Here is a 22,471-nt window from a genome sequence, read left to right as displayed (position 1 = left end):
TATTTCATTTTTATTTAGGGGCGGGGGACATTGACATGTTAGTGGCAAATACTTGTTTTGAGAGTTACAGACTTTGTTTGATCTTTTTCACATGATGTACAGGACCTTCAATGGATCAGTTTCTCGGAAACCACAGTGGATACAGCAATTGATTAATAAATTAAGGGACCGAAAACAATCAATATACAAATGACAGTGACCAAAACCCAGTATTGAAGATGAATAATATTTTACTGAGTTTGGCCCTTGCTTCATTTTTAAAAAATATTACTATGTACCCTCAAATGTGGCACAATTTCACCTACTGCTGTGGATACAATGATAAGTCTTTGCTTACATCACTAAAGCTCAAAGGGCTATTTCAAACATGGTTCACAGACTGTTTCAAATTTTTGGTAGATATGTCCCAGACAGACATCTTGATCCAACCAATTTCCCAGATTTGAGTATGAAAAATAAGTACAGTAAAATAAATGAAGAATTCAAAAGCAGTTAGGTTTTATTTGAAAATTCTTATGATTTTGCCACAGTTTTCCTTGTGAGCTGGCTTTACTTTGGCTGCTGAGTTTTGTTGACTGATAAAAATATTTCTTTGAAATGCTCTCAATCGGGTTTACATGGAACCTGTAATAATTTAGTTGTTGTACTGTCCACCAAGAACACATTTTGTTCAGTCTTATTATGTTCTTTATTATGTAAATGCCTTTTTATGATATGGCTGAGATATTGCCAGTGTGATGTTAAATGTTTTTAATTATATTTTAATTACAGAAATCAGTTTTTTGGTTTTGGTTCTTTTGATAACAAAGGACAAAGACAACACATTCATTCACAGATCCACTCTCTTGTTGTGTAACAGACCATTGCTAACTCACAGTAAACATCAAGAAGTTACTACCTTTGATGTTTAATATTAACCACCCATTCACTCACATGCTTGCTCCCTAACCTTTCCCAAAATTACTACACAGCAAACACTGAAGCAGGCAGATACGGTTTTGTGAAGGAGTATTTAACTGTTTACATGAAGTAACCTAAGAGATCCTACCAAAGACTACTGGTAAACAACTGGAGGTATATACAAGCTAGGGAAAAACTGAAACATTTTAAATATGTATGGAATGGTTTTGGAGCCATGTAGCTTTTGACAAAACATGGTAAATGTCATCAAGTCACAATCAGGAGGGGCGGTGGGGTAGCCTAGTGGTTCAAGCATTCACGCCAAAGACCCAGGTTTGATTCTCCACATACATACAATGTGTGAAGCCCCACTGAAATATTGTTAAAAGCAGATCTTATGTCAACAGAATGTGACATATTCTTATCAAGGGACTTAGTCTTATTTGTCTCTTCCTTTTTTATTTTGAAGATTGCTCATGTGATAAGAGAGATCAGGCTCTTCCAACAAACATGGTATAGAATAGAACATCATCCACGGGTGAGTAAAATTTCAGCTATTTGATTAGTTATTAGAATGCCAATGTTGCTATTGGCACTGATGTAATGTGCATTAAATTTTCTTTTTTAATGTGACATTGTATCATTGTAAATGAATGTGGATTGTTTATAGAATGATATGAAACCATGAGGCTCACGAGCTCATATGTTTATTTAAAGAATAATTGCAAAACTACAGATGAAACTAAGTTAAACAAGCTATTACTAATTTTTGGCTCACCTGACAGAAAGTCAAGTGAACTTATGTCATGGCATGATTGTCCACTGTTTCCCATTCTGTTAACATTTACATTTTTCAACATATTCCTTGATACAATAAAACCTTTGAAATTGAAACTTTGCATGAATGATCTTAGCTATAGTGTTCTGAGAAGTGTTATCAATTATAGTTTTATTTCTGAAGTCCTTTAACAGAGGCGGGCGGTGGTGTCCCCCGCCGTGATATTGCTCGAATATTGCTAAAAGCGGCGTAAAATCAAACTCACTCACTCACTCACTTTAACAAGGGAGGCTCTACCCAATAAAGCCGAAAGCTCTGTGGAATGAAAACTGAGAGATAAAACACTTGACATCAGGTTCTTCAGTACACCCATTTCACATATGAACACTCTCCAATGAACAAGCATATAAAGTTTTGACATGTGACATATGGTAGAAAAGAGTGGATTTAGGTGACAGAAGATAACTAATTATTGATATGAGGAGGGACTGTCATTACTTTGGTAACGAATAGTAGATGATATGTCTTGTTTAACCATTGAATAGTATATACAATGGGGATAAGAATACGCAAAGGAGAAAAATAATGTGTCCTGATCGCTCCAGGATTGGTTTCTCTGTCTGTCTCTGCCACGGATTTGCGTATATCTAGCTTGCGATATGTGGTACTTCCTCTTCGCTTACCGAAGGGACAAACGACCCAATTGGATCTCGGAATAGGCTTTATGATAGCTTGGGTTCCGGGCATTGTTGTGTTTATACCTATGTACCTGTATATCTCTAATTGGAGTGCACGTTCGCTGGTGGTTTTCCTTTGGGGGAAGCCCCTGTTTGGAGGAAGTGTAGAAACAACACGATCTAGATGAGTGGTCCAAACCCCATCGACATACTGTTGTGGTTTTTCTGCGCTGGACTCCATTTTGTTTTCCGTATACCTGTCTTGGTGTTGGGTCGACTACTGGGTGGAGGAGAACAAGGAAGATAAAAGGTGTCTCTATATATACTGAAATGCATGAATGTACCTCTTCGTTTTTTCTTTTCCTTCTTATTTTATCATTATTCTTTCCTTTGCGTATTCTTACCCCCATTGTATATACAACTCATTGCCTTGCTGTCTCATGCTTAAGTCTATAACGAATTGCAAACATTACACAAAGTATATGTTGAAAGTGTTCAAAATTCATTAATATCTTAAGAGCTTTACAACTACCAGTATAATACAAAAACTGGGTAAATAGATTATCATATCAAAAACACAGTCAGTGTTCTTTTACACCAAATATCCCAGAGAGAACTTCAGAATAGGAGCATATGGACATTTCTCTTGGACAGTCTTAGAAGAGCGGCCAGAAAAGCTGAACTAATCCTTATTTCCAAAAATCAACAAGAGCTGTTTTTGACTTCCTCATTGCAAAGAATGCACAAACTGGTATCTGCAAGTTACATTTCGCAAAGTAAGGAGATGAGTCACAAAATGGAGTCTGGGTGGCAAATACTGTACACTTTTGGATGTAAAAGTTTGAGTGACCCTGGTTTGAATGCAACCCAAACTCTCAGCCTATGAGCAGGAAGCTTATCAAATGAACAAGTACAATGAAAGCAAACTGGATATGATAATTAATGACTCCAACGACCAAGCGAGAATTTCAGTTCTTGATTTTAGATTGTTTTTACTTCATTTGGCTTTGCTTCTATGCCTCCTCCACTTCTTGCATTTTCTCCAACTTTTCTGTTTTCTGCTTTATTATCTCATGCTGATTAGAATTCAATGCAAGGTGAGCTTGCATGTGTAAGGTTTTGATTGTTAGGTTCTGTTTTGGGGATTGCAGACTCATCACCTACAGCCAATACAGCTATGTTGGATTCAACATTTGAGTTTGAAATTTGGACATTTCCCATGAAATAACTCCTGAGAATACAGAGAGAATGAATTCTTCATTCAATAAGACTGTAGCTCCCTGAGAAATTGCTGAAACAGATTCAGTAGTCATACTAACTCCAGCATCAGAAGCCTCATAATCAATGACCAAGTAGGTTGGGGAAGGGGGATTCTACACCACTGGCCCTCATGGTGTCCTTTCGGTCCAATTTTGCTCCCAGCGCCTACTAATAAATCGTGGTCAACAAGCGGGAACATCGTCAATGTCCCCCCTATTGAAGGGTGGAAGCCTATAATATTTGTTTGCTTTTTTTTTTTTTTTTAATAGCCTTAATAGTCATTGAACTAATGATGGACGGGTCTAACATTAACCGATCAAAATCGGCTAAGGAGTAGGTTCCGTATGAGGCAGGGCTTTCATTTATCTCGAGGCTATAATCGACTAAAGCACCGATGAGGGGTTCTAGCCTTATGGTGCCCACATGACCTAGATTGTTGCACATGGTCATGAATTGACCTCGACTAACCATTGGGCGTAGGGCTGAATAAATATCGAGCCCTTTGACATCTACCCCGACGAGGTTGAACAACAGTTTCTCGATCAATCTCTGCATGATATAAATATTTAGGGTTCAAACCTCTAATAATTATGGTGGTAATACCGTGTTGTGAGGTATGGTGAGTAATTCCTCTCGCATGAATCCCCTGCATGGTCCATCCTTGAGGTAATACAAATAGGGTTCGTCTTCTCAAATTCAACAAACAAAGTTCGGGTGTGACCATCTGTCGTCCGAAACCCGAACATGCGTTTTGCTAATGTTCCATTAAATCTCTTGGCAATATCTTGGCTACAGTGCGCTCCCGCTAAACCGCTCCTGACCTCGAGCTTGTGGTTCGCTAGCAGCTGTGACACAGAGCCCATGAACTTGCATCACGGATCGACTTGTAATTTGGTAGGCTGTTGTTAAAGGGCTGCGTTTATAGATATGTTATAGCGTCTAATTCAGGACAGCCAGTGTCCAAATATTTCTAAAGATCAAAAACTAAGTAGCCAAGCCATGTGAGACTAAATTGTAATTATTCAATCTGCAATCTTAATCCTTATCACTACCGCACTGGATATTGTCTTTTCACCCACCCTGTACCACTCTGTCACTGTAATTAATTACTGTATATGACATTTATAGCCTTAATTGGTCATCCCCCTTGGCCTTGTCTGCCATCACATCAATTGGTCCAGGGAAGTGCTATTGCTTCTCTATTTGTCCATCGTTGTCAAAAACTGGATATATGCTCACATCTGTGTTGTCAAGCAGTCTGGTATTCCGACTGTCTGTGTAGGGACGTCCGTGAGCAGGATAATGTCGCTCATTCCTGGGGTTGAGCAGGAACTACACTCACCTCATTTATGTATTGTGTATTTGTTTGTCATGTAACTAAAGAAGTTTGAACTTAACTTATCCTTCATCTTGGTCTACATATTGCTCATCTTAATTTTGAGCTAGTTCCCCTGTCGACGTATGTACACGTTGACAGCTACTATTATGATATGGGTCTGGGGTCCCAGTGAGGGTTCCGGTTGTGAAACCCCTTTTCTAACTGGCGTGCTGGTATGGTTGTGGGGAATTAACTCATCAAAGAGTCCAAAGTCACAAGAAGCTAACCACAATTTTATTTACAAGAATGGAATAACATGCGGTGGCCACAGAGAGTCGGTACAACCCTCTGGGCTTAGGGCTAGAGCTAACCTGTGTTGGGAGAAATTATAGGCGTAAACATTCCCTCTTGGTTGTGTTAGCCTTTTCCTCCGTCACTTGATGATGTGTTACAGACTCCCTTAGATAAAAAATTTAATAACAAAGGGAAGTAATCCTTACCTAGACAATACTTGGTCCCGCTCGATTACCTCCCTTGACTCACTCTTCTGCCAGTGATAACAAACACGTGTCATATTTTCCTCTGTACTCACCACGTGAAGACGTGTTCTAGACTGCCTTGGAATTTCAACCTTATGTGTACAAGTTCAACCTTCTACAGTGACACACGTGGTTAGTAATGTCGCATTTGGTTATATGCCATCGTATTTATTAACTTTGAACTCTTATTGTGTAAAAATTGTTTATTCTGACTTGCTCAAGTTTTCCCGCCATTTTTGTACTTGTGTGCGTTGGTGGGAAATTTTTGTATCATGTCTCAAAAGAAGTGTGTTGGATGCCAACGTTTTCAATCAGATAAGGACCCTCACTCATTATGTTTAACCTGTACTATGGATCCTCCTTGTTCCTTATCTTCACGTTGTTTGCTATGTCAGGACTAATCATAGACTGATTGGATTCATAGGAATGACGCTAGGCTGAGAGCTAAAAAACGCAAATCATAATCCTCTGATATGGGGAAAAAGCCTAAATGCAGTAAGCCTTCTACCCCCAAACACACCTCTACTCCTCAAACATTAGACTTGAATTCTCTATCCTCTAAGATTTAAATTCTTCTTTTGGATCGGCACTTAAAGATCTCGAACAGAGGAGTTTTAGTAAAATGAAGGAACTGAAAGGCTCAATAGCCGCTTCTTGGATCGAGCTCCCATCCGTATCTAGTCAGGAACAACAAATTGTAGAGAACCGTCGGATTGTTCCGCACATTTCCACGGCTCCTTCAGCTTAGTCTGAGGAATTGGTGACAACCACGGCATTGTCCCAGTCCGAACTGGCTAATCAATCCACCATACCAGACAAGACCACGGTGTCGAAGTCTGCGGGTCCGGGCTTGGATACTACCCGTACGGGTTCCACGGCATCTGTAACAGCCGTTACTACCGTGCCGTCGGACTCCACGGCTGTAATTGCTCCGGCCGGTGTTGAACACATTGATATTGACAATCCTCCGATTATCCCAATTTTCTCGGATCTTACAGAAACGGATCATCAAGGCATTTATCCCCTTATGGACGGACAGGTTTCTATGCATGAGGGTATACTGACAGTTCCCTCTATGGACACGGAGGCAGCGGATTTTTCTCCCGGTTGGGCATACGCAGACAAAATTGCCTTGTTACATGAACTGAAGCCATGCACTGTACCACCCCCGTCCACGGCCATGACCTCGGATCTCCCAGTGGAACTGGGATCTTCCGGCTTATTGGCTCCGCAGAGATTGCCTAAACTCACATTACCACACTCCACAGTCTTCCGTTCTGCTTTGTCGACAGTTCATGAGTCATTGTCAAAGCTTGCACCTCCGCAATCGTTACCCAAGAATCAACTTCGACAATCTTATGGTATACATGACCGCTTATTCCCCACTACTAGTCCGGACCTGGATAAAGATTTTTCATCTTTGAATCCACGCGCTGCTCGCATCACTTCTTCCAAGATACCAGTGACGCACAAGGAATTAAAGGACATTGATCACTCAGCATGATCATCAGTTGATATACTCTCATATATTAATTGGTTTGCCTCTAGGGTACGCCAACTTCTCCCTCCAGTATCAAACCAGACACTATGGTTGCCATGTCGGCTCATGAATCAGCATTGGCACACTCATTTTTGGATGTGATTTATCAGGCCATGGCAGATGTTACTGCAACCCAGGTGAATATTATGGGTCGCTTAACGGCCTTGGAACGTGCTAATATGCTGTATGGTATTAGGAACATTCCCAATTCAGCAAAGGACGAATTGTACCAACAGCCTATTGAAGCCTCATCACTCTTCAATGGTAAATGTGCTCATGCTATCTCCTCTCAAGATGCCCAGGTGTCACAAAATTTTAATCAGCTACTAGCGTCTGCTCTGTTAGCTCAGGCTCGACCATCCCGACCACCCACACGTGGAAGAAGAGGCTTGTCTCTATCTCGCCCTCCCCCTCCTCAGCGTTATCAAAGATCAGCATTTGATAGAGCTAATTCTCAGTCAGAACCGTCACACCCTAATAACCAGCACGGTTTACCACCATCTCGGACAGGGGGTCCTCGTTCCTTTCGAGCCTCCCGCTCCTTGCCACGTAGACGTTGACTCATCCATTCACGTTCCACAGCCTTCAGATCCTTTCGACTTGACATGAATCGGACACGGACATGAATCTGATTATGGACTTTCAACAACCAGTGCTAACATCCCCAATAGGGGTCCGTCTGTCTCACTATCACAACAATTGGACTCAAATCACGGACGATCCCTGGATCAGTAGTTCAGAAAGGTTACTATCTCCAATTCAATCGTCTTCCACCATTAACAATTCATCCGATAGGACGTTGTTTTTTCCTCAAGGGCCCACGCCTATCAGCGGCGCTCACAGCTATTCAGCAATTACTTCTCAAGCAGGCTATTGTCGAGTTGTCCCCTCACAACTGCACTCCAGGATTTTACTCTCCGGTCTTTCTGGTGCCCAAAAAGGATACTCCGGAGATGAGGATGGTCATCGACTTAAAAATCTTAAACAAACAGTTCCTCTGCCAGCCTCCGAAATTTACTATGGAGTCACTTTGGAATGTCCGCAAATTTATCTGTCAAGACACGAAGTTCACGAGCCTGGATCTCAAGGATGCATGCCTCCATATTCCAATACATCCTCAATCCCAGAAATATCTACGTTTCGCCGTCAACGGTCGACGTTTTCGAGTCCTGCCATTCGGGATACCAATAGCTCAGTGGCTCTTTACTGTTGTGATGAATCCTGTCCTCAATTTTCTACATCTCAGACACATTGCCATTCACGGATACCTGGACGACTTTCTGGCCCATCACATCCGTACTTGGATACTCATCTGCCACACCAACTTTATCATCTATGTGTTCACACATCTCAGATTTCTCATTCACCCGGACAGTCCCAACTTGTTCCTGCTCCGCGTATCAAATTCCTAAGGGCCATACTCGATGCCAGGACATGCCGTATACTTCCCGATCACAAACGTTGGATCACAGTACGGGATCGTATATTCCTACTCATCGACACTCTACTAGTGTCTCTCCGGACTTGGATGTTGCTAGTCGGATCCCTCACTTCCATGCAGGATTTTATGTTTCGCGCCCGTTTAAATCGTTGTCACACTCAGTGCTGGATAAATCTTTGTCACACTCAGTGCTGGATCAATCAGTGCAGGTCAGCAGACCTGGATCTGGATGTGGTTGTAGTCAAGTGTAGACCTCTTGTAGTCAAGTGAGAACCAATTTGGTGGACACAGGAACACAATGTTCTCCACGGCGCGCTCTCATTCGCATACCAGAACCAGATATGACAATTTACACGGATGCATCAGCAACCAGTTGGGGAGCCCACATGGGCCAGCTGCAAGCTCAGGGACCTTGGACTCCGCTGGAATCAACATATCACATCAACGTTCTGGAATTCCTAGCAGTTCTCCGAGCTTGGAATCTTTGGTGGCCTCACCTACATCACAAGTCTGTCATGGTGGCCACAGACAACTCCACCGTAGTAGCTTATATCAACAAACAGGGCGGGACTCACTCTCCCATATTAATGGATCTCACGAGGAAACTGTACCGTTTGGTGGATCTATACAAGTGCGCTATCAAAGCCAGGCACATTCCCAGAAAGATCAATCTCCTGGTGGATTCATTATCACAGAAAGGGCAACTTCTACCGACCGAGTGGACCCTTCACAGAGACGCTTTCCGAATGATTCAACAGAAGTGGGAAAGGCTGTGTATAGACCTGTTTGCCACACATCGAAATACCCAGTTACCAGTATATGTCAGTCCGGTACCCGACCAGACCGCCTGGGCCATAGACGCTCTGTCAGTTTCCTGGGACAACATGATAGCTTATGCCTTCCCCCCCCCCCCATTCAAGGTGATTATGGACGTATTGGCCAAGCTACTGCAACATCAGTGTGTTCTTTACCTAGTGGCGCCAGAGCAGCCGACCAGGACTTGGTTTCCATTTCTCCTAGAGCTTCTGATGGACGAACCCCTTCTGGCTCAACCAGAATTGTCACTGTTCCACCCGAACATTCCAGCTCTCAATCTTTGCGTGTGAAGACTATCCACTCTTCCTTACACGAACAAGGCTTTACACCATACAAGCCATATCTCAGGCCATCTGTCCGTCCACAGCACTACTCGATGACGTGAGATGGAAACATTTCAACTAATGGAGAACTCAGCGACAACTCCTCGGACAGTCCATAACTATTCCCATGATCGCTGAATTTCTCTTATACTTGCTCACACAGAGAAAGCTCAAAGCTGGAACTATTGAGGGATATCGTTCTGCCATAGCTTCAGTTTGCAACTTACAAGGACTGCAAGTCGGGTCAGAGATATCTTTGCATCGTTTGGTACGCTCCTTCCAACTCAAGGATTTATCATCACCATCGATATTCCCTAAGTGCGATTGCGGGCTTATTAGCTTTTGCCACAGCTGCTTGAGTTTCAGAATTGCATGCCATAGACTTTTCCTCTCTTTGTTTTGTGTACAAGAATTCTACACAAGTTCATCATGGATCAACTTATGGTGGAATCCGTTAAGATGAGGTGAGACAGGTGTGGAACATCACTGATCTGGTGAAGGACTCCAGTACTAAGACATTGTTCCCCAGGTAATGGATCAGGATCTTTCCTCTTATAATTTACACACACTATTCCTTTATGGTGGGGAATGATGTTGAGAACTTTTCAATTATCTAATTAACCACAATCAACCGGAAGTGGTGTCATGTAACCGGAAGTGACGTCACAAAACGGAAGTGACGTCATAAGAACCAGAAGTGACGTCACAAAAATACGATTAACTAACAGTAATCTGGATTACTCCATCATTCCCTACAATCATCCTATATCACCAAGAAAACCCTTTTTTGGTGGTGGAAAAGTGCACTTAGGTATCAGTAAATACAATATATTTAATGAATTACCTAAGCTACATAAATGATCTGTTCTCATATTCCATATCATAGTAAATTATATGGAATTGTGACTTAATAATAGAGGTAAATATTCTCTCTGGAAGTGTAAACTAGAACAACTCACCATCCTTATGTGGAATTCTGGCTAACACAACCCAGAGGGAATGTTTACGCCTATAATTACAAACAATCAAGTGTATTGTCTGTAATTATAAGTAAACTTACCTCTGGGTTGTACACGTTACACCCACCTGGAAAGTCATTTCCTTACCTCCCCACTGTATGTTCACAGAATCTACACCAGGAGGGAAAATATGACATGTGTTTGTTATCACTGGAAGAAGAACGAGTCAAGGGAGGTAATCGAGCGGGACCAAGTATTATCTATGTAAGGATTACTTCCCTTTGTTATTAAATTTTTTATCTAAAGGAGTCTGTAACACATCACCAAGTGACAGAGGAAAAGGCTAACACAATCCAGAGGTAAGTTTACTAATAATTACAGACAATATACTTGATTGTTCGTCTCTAATCCCTACTGCGTAACATTTGATTTTCAAACTATTTATCTAGAATTGAAACAATACAAAGATTCATTGACTGATACAAACATGGATGTGCCCTACAATAACCAATGAAATACAGAATGGGGTGTGTCCTACAATAACCAATGCAATACAGAATGGGGTGTGTCCTACAATAACTATTGTAATGACCAGACAGAGGGGAGTACAGTCAGGCCACATTAATCCAAATACTTCTGTTTTTCATAAAAAAAATGTTCGGATAAAGAAATGTACGGACTACTGAAACGAACAATTGTGTACACCACTACCGTAGAGTTACTTCTACATCTGGATTTGGCGATGACAAATGGCTTCATTTTAATGGTGCCAGTTGCGTTTGGACAAGTGAGACCTATTAATTAATTATCCCCCGCGCGTTTAGTGCGAAGTAGGGGATATAGTATTAGGCTCCGTACGTATGTACGTACGAATTGGAATATCTTAAGAAATGTTGACTGGTTTCTTTTCATATTTGGTACCTAGTTTCATCACAGTAAAAGAAAGGTCCCAGTCAGCATTGGTGACCTTGAACTTCATTTCAAGGTCACAAGGTGACTTTAACGTTTTACCCTTGACAGCGAGATATCTCAAGAACCGTTATGAGCTGACTGTTAAGGAAACCTGAGAGCGCGCCAACACAATAAATGAAAGACAGAAAGCCAGTGTGGAATTCAAATGGGCACAGTGAGGATGGCGAGGACAGGAAACCGCACCGAAGCATGGAAAGCCCACACGGGCTAGCGAAGCATTTGCAGACCCGCACGGGTATGCACAAGTTGGTCCGCCGTGGCATGGCAGCCCAACTGCCTGGAAAACTCAACACTCCCCCTGCGGAAGCAGCAGGTGGGAGCTTTGGGCTCCCGATGTAACAGCGGGTACCGAGTATCCAGGTAGAGCAAGCAAGCAAGCTGTAATGTAGAGGTGCGGAGTCCCGCCGGTACCATGCCACACTGCACCAGTTTATTTACAACAGTGAAAAGTTACAAAGAAACCGACCTGACAAGATCTTACCGCCCAAAGTCTTACCGGGTGGATACAGCCTGATTGGGTGAGGGGCACCGACTGCAAGCAAAGCAAATTAAGAAACAAATGAAAGCAACATAGTCTGCCATTAAATTAACTGAGCTGATATAGATTTTCCATCGCATACGCACTATTTCATCCATATTGCGATCAAACAAGTGAAAACGGGTAAGACAAAATTATTAATGATAACATAAATCATTGTGGAAGCGTTGTGAAAGGGATGGGGACGGGAGGGTGGGAACAGACTTTTTATACAGCAGGTAGCCGGAGCATGTGAAGTGCTATTAAAAAACGTGACGTAATGCCAGCGGATATTACGTGGCTCTAAGCTTAGCTGCATGTGAGGCAAGTTGGTGATGTAAGCGGAAGTGAATTCAAGCGCGGGAATTAGATGGTGGACAAAATCAAAACAATGGAGAGGTTAGAAATTGGAACGAAACGGTAACGCAGCTCATAACACCATTTAGCTAAATATTGCTAAATGTCATTATGAGCTGACTGTTAAGGAAACCTGAGAGCGCCAACACAATAAATGAAGACAGAAAGCCAGTGTGGAATTCAAATGGGCGCAGTGAGGATGGCGAGGACGGGAAACCACACCGAAGCATGGAAAGCCCACACGGGCTAGCGAAGCATTTGCAGACCCGCACGGGTGTGCACAAGTTGGTCCGCCGTGGCATGGCAGCCCAACTGCTGGGAAAACTCAACACTCCCCCTGCGGAGGCAGCAGGTGGGAGCTTTGGGCTCCCGATGTAACAGCGGGTACCAAGTATCCAGGTAGAGCAAGCAAGCAAGCTGTAATGTAGAGGTGCGGAGTCCCGCCGGTACCATGCCAAACAGCCCCGCGCCACGGATGGGTGAGGGCTGCAGAGGCGCGTGGCTGCCATCCACACTGCTTAATGTACATAGTGTGTGCTAAGTGTGTGTGTGCAGGGGGCAAGAGGGAAGGAGGGGTGGTGGTGTTGGGAAGAGACAAAGGAAGAGAGACAATGCGCATTACCAACAATTGCTAATGACATTTCTGAATGAGACAGGTTCTCCGCCACACTCAGACAGATTCCAGCTATGTGGCGGCTATCAGCAAATAATGAGTGAGTTTAGTCTTACGCCACACTCAGCGATATTCCAGCTATATGGTGGCAGCCTGTAAGTAATCGAGTCTGGGCCAGACAATCCCGTGATCCAAAGCATGAACATCCATCTGGGAACCAATGGCATGGCTCAACCAAGTCAGCGAGCCTGACCCACTGATCCCGTTAGTCGCCACTTACGACAAGCACGGGTTACTGAAGGCACTTTCAAACCCGGATCTTCACGGGACCAGACAATCCTTCTGAACAACGGTGCAAACCATGATCTACACAATTGGCCTACAATGACGTGTGTCGGGCAAGTGAGTGAGTGTAACCACCCGAACCTAATAGTTGCCTCTAACAACAAGCATGGGTTACTGCATACAAACCAAACCTGGGTCTTAATTAGAAATAATTTCGTTAGCGCCTCGCTCAGCAATATTGCAGCTAACCTAAGGTGGTCCATGAACAAGAAGTACGGACCAGCGCCGCTATAGTCATACAACCTGTTATCGCTGATGATGGCAAGCACAGGCTAATGCAGACTACTACTGTAACTGGCCTGCGTCACGTAGGTGAGCTGAAATGAGATGACACAGAAATGACCATTTTAGGTTAATGCCTGCACCGCGTGACGGGACTCGTACACCGCGGGGAATTTAGGCGATAATCAATGGACAATTACGCCATTAAGGCCTGATTTAGGGAGTGAAAGAACACTCGCATGCCCTGCCCGTTCAGGTGAACCTTGTCTCTGGCACTGATGTGGGTGTCATTGATGTCAGGGTGCCGAGCCACTTTCCCTCCCAGTTCCCGCACGACATTGGCAACACGCCTGTTAAGTTTGCGCAGCTTGATGTCTATGGCCCGCGGGTTCTGGGCCCCCCTCCATGCTAGCCTGGGCAGCATGCATGACTAAATGATGGTGGCTTTTGGACACCTAAGATGCAGGGAAAGTAAATCGAGATATATAGTATCAAAAAGCAGTTTAGCTGCTGTAGCGCAGGTCATTAGAGCCTAAGTGGATAACCACGACTTTTGGTTGTGCCTCCTGTTCGATAAGCCTATCGATGCAGGTACGGAACTGGGCCCATCGCATCCCCCCTTTGACCAGCCACTTGCCGCTGATTGCAAATTGCTGACCTGTCTCCGTATGATGAAGCAGCCGGGCCAAGTAGCTGGACCCGATGAACCAGGCTGCATCTGAAACTCGTGGAGATAGTTGTAGGATTTTGCATAACATTTCGCCCTAACGTATGTAAAGATCAAAGCATGGATGTTATGCGGATGTATGTCCGGTAAGCCGCCGACTTCCAATGCCCCAGTTCCTGGATCTGTTGTGATGCTGGATCTGTAATGCTGCTGTGATGACGCCCCTATGCGAAAAGAATGTGAGGAGTACAAACTAGGGTTAATGGGCTCCGGGATTGACGCCAAAGCCTTTTTGAGCACCGCCTGAAAATGAAATTTTGTTAGTGGGGAGCTGTCAAAATGAAGAGGTCAAGGACGATATAAAGCCCACCGAACAATCAGCCAAATTGGCTTCGATTGCCATAGATAATTCACCTCCGTGAACGTCTATGTCGGAGCTGCTCCAACGTACTCACAGCTGACAGTCTATCTAGGCCGTTACACCTGCGGACCTCCAGCTGCTCCAATGTACTCACAGCATTGGTGACCTTGAACTTCATTTCAAGGTAACAAGGGGACTTTAACGTTTTACCCTTGACAGCGAGATATCTCAAGAACCGTTAACTGGATTTTCTTCATAGTCAACACCAAGCTTTATCTAGGGCGCAGGGCCCAATCAATTTTGGTGAACTTCACTCCATTTGCAAGGTCACAGCGACACTTTCAAGATATCAGCATGTTAAGCTGCATGTTAAACTTGTCAGTGAGATAACCTCAAGAACCAATCACTGGATTGTCTTCATATTTGACACCAAGCTTCATATATGGAAGGTGCAGGGCCCAGACGATTTTGGTGACCTTCCCATAATTTTCAAGGATAATTTTTGAATATTTCATACACTAAGACATTCATGTCAAGGTCAGAGTGAGTCTTGAAAATATTTGTGCATTTGAGAGGTTGACTGGTCATGTTTTTGTTGACATTTAACTTCATCCTAAATTACGACCTTCACTTTCATTACTTTAAGTTTGATTTGATCATTTGCGGCGGAGGATTATGTCACCTTAGTGACAATTCTTGTTAAAATCACAAACTAACAACATGTTCAACTCAGTGTCACCTCACTTATCAATTACCATTGAAATTTACCCATGAAGATCAGCGCTAATCAATGGTGCTCACGAGGTAAGGGGATTTACGAACCTTTTTGATGTACCACCGGATTAATGAAGCAAAACCAAGGCTAATCCGTTACCGCTAATTAACGTCCGGACCCGGGAGAGTGAAGCACCGGATTAATGAATCAACAGTTAATGAGTTTACATAGTAAACAAGATTGGTTACAGCCAGCTACCGTTCGGATATCGTGTGAATTGGATTATCAGGGTCCGGACTAACATGGCCTGACTGTACTTAATCCTGCTAGTCCTACTTCAACTGGCACTGATCTTGCTGACACATTTACTGGATGCTTGGAGGACCTGCTTGGATGCTTACCCTGGGCTAGATCTTAACGAGTAGTATACACAATGGAGATTCTGCATCATGTCTGCTTATGGCGTTATTTATGGACAAATTAAGCTCCCAGCGGCTCCTTACAAACGGCGGTTGTTAGGGCGAACATCAAACGATGTCCCGGTGCGAAAGAGAAATTTTTTAATTATGAATCCACACTTAAATTTACTTACTATTTTATATCTAATAGTGAGGGAGGTATTACCGTGTCATGTGGTACAATGAGCAATTCCTCTCGCAACAAATCCCCTGCCAGTTCCGTCTTTCAGATAATACAAATAGGGATCGTCTTCTTTCATATCCACCCAGTCGATATGGTACATTTTGATTGACCACACAGGGTCGGTGGCAAGTCGTTGACTTCCTCCCTCGAGTTCACTGGGCTGGTATAAATAACTAACGCTGACCCGACCCAATAGTTTTTTCTCTTTACCCCTGCGCGGCACAGACGATTCGGAAGTTACGAATTTCATTAAAATGGCATCGGAGGGTTTTTTGTCGGTGAGTCGCGTCACTTCGTTGTTGATCGCCGACAAACCTTTGGCTAAACACGTGACCCATTCGGTCGATTGTTTATCTGGTATCATCATTTCACGCATGTACTGATATCCGAATAAGCGTTCGGCAGCCAGCAGCTGCAACACGGAACCCATGAACTCGCATCCTGGGTCAACTTGCAGTTCGGTAGGCCAAGTCAAGGGACTGCGTTTGTAGATACACTCTAGTGCCTTGGTAACTTGAGTCGAATCTTTCGCCGTTAACGGCTCAGCCTCTTTGTATCAACTAGCGACATCCACGACAGTCAGGGCATATTTATACGTTTTGTGTCTCACCCTATCGTGTGGGAGAACCAAGAGGTCGGCTTGATGTACTCGATTGGGCGTTGAAATATCAACCTTTTTCCTTGGTATATATCGTGGAGCCGGCAAGTAGATTTGCCCTAGAGCTTGTTTCTCCAACCAGTCCTTAGCAACCTGTTCGGGAGACCTTCGCAGCTTGGGCAAGCTTACGGATAGCGCCCATGCCTTTCCAATATCCTCGTGGGCTGTAGTAAATTTTATCCATTATCTATTCTATTATATACAGAGCCACAAAACAAAACAAATGCAAAATTTTGTTCTTGCAAGGTGGTGTTTTTATTATGTTTGTACAGTTTTCTTAACATGTTTTTCAATCCAAATTTACAGTTATTACCAACATCAGTGTGTTTTCTGATGAAAACGCATATCAACCAAACGCACTGAAAAAGGCAGACATGGTGAAAGGTTCCGTATGACATTCGTGAAAATGAAAATACACGTGCTTGTCATGACAACCCTACCAATGAAAGCTGGTCCCAAGCTCACCTGAAATCATTTTTGTTATGACACTACCACATGCCACGTCTTACGAGAGATCAGAGGAACCAGGTCGTGGGACGATTGCAAGTTGTCCAGACTGCACGGAGGGTAGCCAATCATTTTAATGTTCATGTTAGGACAGCAGGAGTGGTATCAGGTCACTAAGAGCATTCAAAACCGTCAACGTGGTGGGCGATCTTCATTAACATCACAACATTAAGAATGACAGGCTGTGCGCAACCATCTGCAGGATCACTTCCCCAGAGCAACGGAAACAGCACGCCAGACCATTTCTTACTCAAAACAGACCCATCAGTGCCGAAACAGAGCGTCGACATTTGCGCGGAAGAGACCTCTGCTGTCACAGATCATATCATAATCCTGCCCTCATCGCTCATCACTGCCAAAACCAACCAAAATGGGCAACTCAGCATCGAAATTGAGGTTATCAACAATGGAGAACTGTGCTGTTATCTCATGAAAGCTGATATTGTGGTTCGACAGTCGAAGGCAGAGTGAGAGTATGGCGAGGGCGTGGTGAAATGTTTTCCAATGAGTGTATTGTTGAAGAGACTCGTGGGGTGGTCCAAGCATCGTAGTGTGGGGTACAATCGGTCTGAACAGTTAGTTGACATCGTGAGGTTCCAGAATCTTGGTCCAGGATGAGGAAATGACATGACAGCTGCTCGCTATATTGATTAAATCATAAGACCCCATGTTGTACCACATTTTGGACGTTACAGAAATCACATCTTCCAGCAAGACAACGGTCGTGCCAACACTGCCAGAGCAACATTGGACTTCCTAAGATAACATGGCATCCATATCCTACAATACCCTGCACTATGAATTTAAGTGAAGAAGAACACCTTTGGGACGAGATTCAAAGAAGACTGAATGGCCTGCAACCAAGGCCGACAACTGCAGCTGGACTCAACCAAGCATTTCGCAGAGTATGGACCCAAGTGCCTATGGCCTTCAGCGACCGGCTAATTCATTCCATGTACAGATTTCATCGATGCCCATAGAGGCCATACACGATACTGACTTAATGGTACCATTTTTGGTGATTTGTTTGTGTGAACTCTAAATGTGATTCCCGAAAATGTGTTAACCATAATTATCAAGTTTGAACTCAGTCCTCCTCTTTGATTGTTAATTAGAGTGAATTAAAGTGTGTGCTTTAAGAAACCCTTATCAGTGCGACATTTCTTTTGTGGTTCAGTATATTTCCCTTTAATACAACTGTGCCCATACGCATGCCCGTTTTGTATCCATTGGTGACAATGATGTTTTGTTCATTCTCAAACCGCATATCCTATGCTTGTCACTTCTCAGAGTATTCATGAAAGTTTGACTATCGAACAGGGCCTCTTTGAATTGTTTGTGTTTGATTTTCATTTTCACAACATATTTCTTCACACCCTCAGCCTTTCTTATCTCACTGCGGTCAGTTTTATTTATTGAATACATTTTAGGTCTTAATCCTACGTACTCGACAATCGGGGTCCCGGCACATTCGTCTTTCATTTTTCTGAGTACCTTTTTATTCGCCATGCTGTGTAGGGCATGATCTTTTGAGTAGTCACTCATATCGTACATGTTTATTTTTTTCGCCATGATCTTGTACATGTCCTCGGTTTGAATTTCCATCAACAACGAATCGGTGACAGTATACAACGCCTCGCATCTATTACTGTATTGCTTCTTGAGTAAAAGTTGTACATCAAGTGTTCGGAGAGATCGAGAATACTCATACCAACGTACACTGGTCTGTTACATATGAGACGACTCTTGGCCATGTGCAACACTACTAAGTCATCATTGAATATTTAACTTCTTTTGAAGGCCGGGCTCGCTACCAGTTTTTTAAGTCTTTCTTCCTCATGAGATCTGACTAACTTCATGTTCACAAGCTTTCTTAAATTCTCCATCATTTTACCAAATACTGAGTTGTTCAAGAGCTTAAATAGACTCTTTTCGAAATCACTGGTTGCCCGTTTTCTTAAATCTGTGTTCACTCTTATATTAGGTTCCATCCAAGGACTTTGATCGAACTCAAGTTCCCTATGTATTTTCTTTAGCTTCATACCCAACGATAAATACAGCTGCAGGTTACGATAGTGCACGATCTATTTAGTTTTATTCATTAAAGGTCACATGCAACGTAAAACACGACTTTGCAGATTCTGATGGACGTACCGAAACAAATCATCAAAATGCAAATTCAACTTTGGAAAAGTGGAAAAATAACGTGATGAAAAAAACATGCGAAATCGGAGTTCAAACGATACACTAATTTTCCCCCAGCGTTTGGGGGGAAAATGTGGTTTCAACAGCTGGGCTGCACTGCGCTGGGCTGCACTCATAGCACATGCGCAGTGAAATAGGTTCGCGCAGCTTGGAAGCGGGTTTCTGGATTATATGGTCGTGAGCAGGAGTAGTCTAATCAAAACAAATAGTAAATAATCTACTCATTACATAAAAGAACCTTGTTAGATCTACTCAGCTATGTGTCAACCAGTGCTCATTTTTTGTGTATAACATTTTGCAATCAACAGACATCATAACATGTCATGTGTACAAGTATCACACCTGCCTGTCTGTGTAATTACATAATGTGACAGAGACCAAACTCGGGCCATAAGTCAATGCGTTTTGTTTATGGTGTATAGCCTGATAGGTGTTAAGTTCAAATTGCATGTGGTCAGTGATCGAAGTTGTGTATTGAATATTGTCATTAGCAGACAGGCAGGCAGACACATAGGTGTCAATAAAACAGACACTGAGTTTTGTCTGTGACAACGACATATCTGTGTCATAGTTAGATATTCTGTCAACGCTAAATAATGACATTGCTGTTAGTAGTATATACAATGATAGTCCTGGACTAAGTCCAACAAAAGCCTCTGCAAAGCCTTATTTCACAAATAAGGCTTTTGTCGGGCCCTTAGATCTTGCTACCATTGCATCTACTACTTTTGAGCCCCCGTTGATTTCCCACCCACACGTGGCACTATGCCACGTTGACATGTGAATCGCCTATGATCTCTTTGGTGTTCGTAATAAAGGCTTGCCGGGCTTTTTGTATCCCCTGTTCTATGTACTTTTTTTTCTCGTCCTCGCTGATAGCAGACTTACGAGACTTGGATCGAATCTCTTGTTTCATTTTGTTATATTTTGTGAGTTCAGAGAGGATTGAACGAAACTCCTCCTCGGAGATCTTACTGTCAGTGAATGCTGTGGAAATACGCTCACTTACTGTGTTCAGCTTTGCTTCGGCCAGAACACTGATCTCGTCGTGTTTCAACGCCTTACGATGCAGTCTGCGTGATGCAAACTTAAGCACCAACCCTAACACCCCTGTCACCCCAGCTGTTATTTCAATACCTAGCTCTATAGGTGCAGCCACGATGGTAGCTAACAACCCAACACCTGCCGCCCCTAGTCCCATGCTGGTTGCCATAAGGGCAGTATCAGTCCCGTCCACGGCATTGAAAGCTCTATGGTACTTCTTATATAGTGCTTTCCGAGTGTCACGGTCTTGTTCTAGTTGGCGTTTTACATCACATAACTGTCTCAAGTGGAACCCGTCTACGGTTTCCAGGGTCTTCGCGACTTCTTCTACGACTGGGTACAGCCCCATTCTGTGTTCCTATAATATATCTGATGAAATATTTTTTAATTGGGTGTCAGTTAATAACCGATCAACGTACTTGAAGCTTATAAGGCCTACGTTCTCGGGTAGGCGAATAGCGGAAAGGTCAATAGGTAAATTTTGGGATATATGAAATATATGGGAGCTTTTAAAGAAGGGCAGCAACCCCTCACCGGGGCCCGAGTCCCCTCGTATGACAATACTACAATGGCGGTCTATAGGAGAATTATCACCAGATGATCTTATTTCCACCCCTGATAAAAAGTCCCATGTGGTCCCACGGGCGTTGTTTAAAAAGAGTTTTATGATTAATGTGGAGCCTGGAGGCATAAACCTAGAAAATGGTGGTAGGCCAGGGTATATCTTAAATGATAACTGTGCATTCCCGGTTGTATCTAACATGTAACCCGGGTGATTTGGGGTTTGGGAAATTCTCATATTTTGAGGGCCGTCGGATTTAAACCCCCCTCCATAGGTAGCAAGATACCGCTGTTCTTAATTTCATCGATATCCCTAGTGATATATCCATCATTACGAAAAGAAACGTAAGGTGTGGTGAGGGTTATGTTGAGCAACCATTTGGGTTCTATAAAGTGGTCGTGCAGACGGTACCGCATGTACACACCACCTCTTAAGTATAGGACGTACGAGATGTCGTCCCCACCAGGCTGATCGAATCCCTCCGTGTCTCCTAGACCCCCGAGTGTGGGTTTGGATAGATGATCGGCCATTGCCGCCCGCCTATACACATTGTCTTTCAAGTGTAGGATGTATGAGCCACCTTCCTCACCAGGCTGATCGAATCCCTCCGTGTCCCCTAGGTCGTTAAGTGTAGCGTTGGGACGATGACTGGTCATTGCTATAATACTATTACGATATAGTTTCCAACTGGTTTTCTGATAATAGTTCAGGGGGTGCACTCTACGACTGGGCATAGCCCCATCCTATAATATATATTTTAATTGGGTTTCATTTAACCTTCGATTAATGTACTTAAAGCTGATAATACTTAGATTAACTTGCGTGTAAAAACTCGTGGTCTCAGCTCTACTTCCATTTAGGACACGAACTCCATCAAGGCTTGCTAAAGGTCTGTTTCCCGATACCTCAATAATACGACAACGTTGGTTTTCATGACTGTCTTTCCAACGTAACCTAATATCATCTAAAAGTTTAATAAACCTATGGGGCCAAACCCTAGCTCTCCGAGATAGATGTCTATGATGAGTGTGAAGTTTTCCGCGACATCTCTAAAAACCTCTTGGTAATCAAGTAATTTGAGCTCTGTCTTCACCTCCCCACTGGAAGCTAACATGTTGCCAGAGTGGTCCGGTATTCGTATGACTTGTACACTAGATTCCGGAATGAACGATCCTAGAATGATGCCGTTGTTCCTAATCTCGGAGATAGTATTATTTTGTTTCAAGGAGATATAAGGTGAGGTGAGGGTTAAGTTGACTACCCATTCAGGCTCTTTAAAATCTGATAATGACACCCGCCTATACACGTTGTCTTTGAAGTGCAGGATGTATAAGGTGTCTTCCTCACCAGGCTGATCGAATCCCTCCGTGTCCCCTAGGTCATTACGCGTAGCGTTGGGTCGATGACTGGTCATTGCTATAATACTATTACGAGATAATTTCCAACTGGTTTTCTGATAATAGTTCAGGGGTGCACTTCACCCCCATGAAGTGTATGTTGTCGGGTAGGAAGATCTTGGTTAGTGATATCGTG

General features: G+C 43.2%; 1 protein-coding gene across 1 annotated transcript in view; it reads left to right on the top strand.

Moving 5' to 3' along the window:
- LOC124284672 (ras-specific guanine nucleotide-releasing factor 1-like) overlaps positions 1-22,471 on the top strand; it is a 1,084,942-nt gene that overhangs the window by 1,042,905 nt on the left and 19,566 nt on the right. Inside the window, exon 25 of the mRNA XM_046720776.1 lies at positions 1,370-1,438. Within this exon, the coding sequence (XP_046576732.1) occupies positions 1,370-1,438 (69 nt within the window). The remainder of the gene's footprint in view (positions 1-1,369; positions 1,439-22,471) is intronic.

The sequence above is a fragment of the Haliotis rubra genome, unplaced genomic scaffold (genome assembly GCF_003918875.1).
Source record: "Haliotis rubra isolate DU_JTF1 unplaced genomic scaffold, ASM391887v1 Scf341, whole genome shotgun sequence".
NCBI lineage: Eukaryota > Metazoa > Mollusca > Gastropoda > Lepetellida > Haliotidae > Haliotis > Haliotis rubra.
The sequence above is the reverse complement of the archived record's forward strand: the minus strand, read 5'-3'. Positions and strand labels throughout refer to the sequence as shown.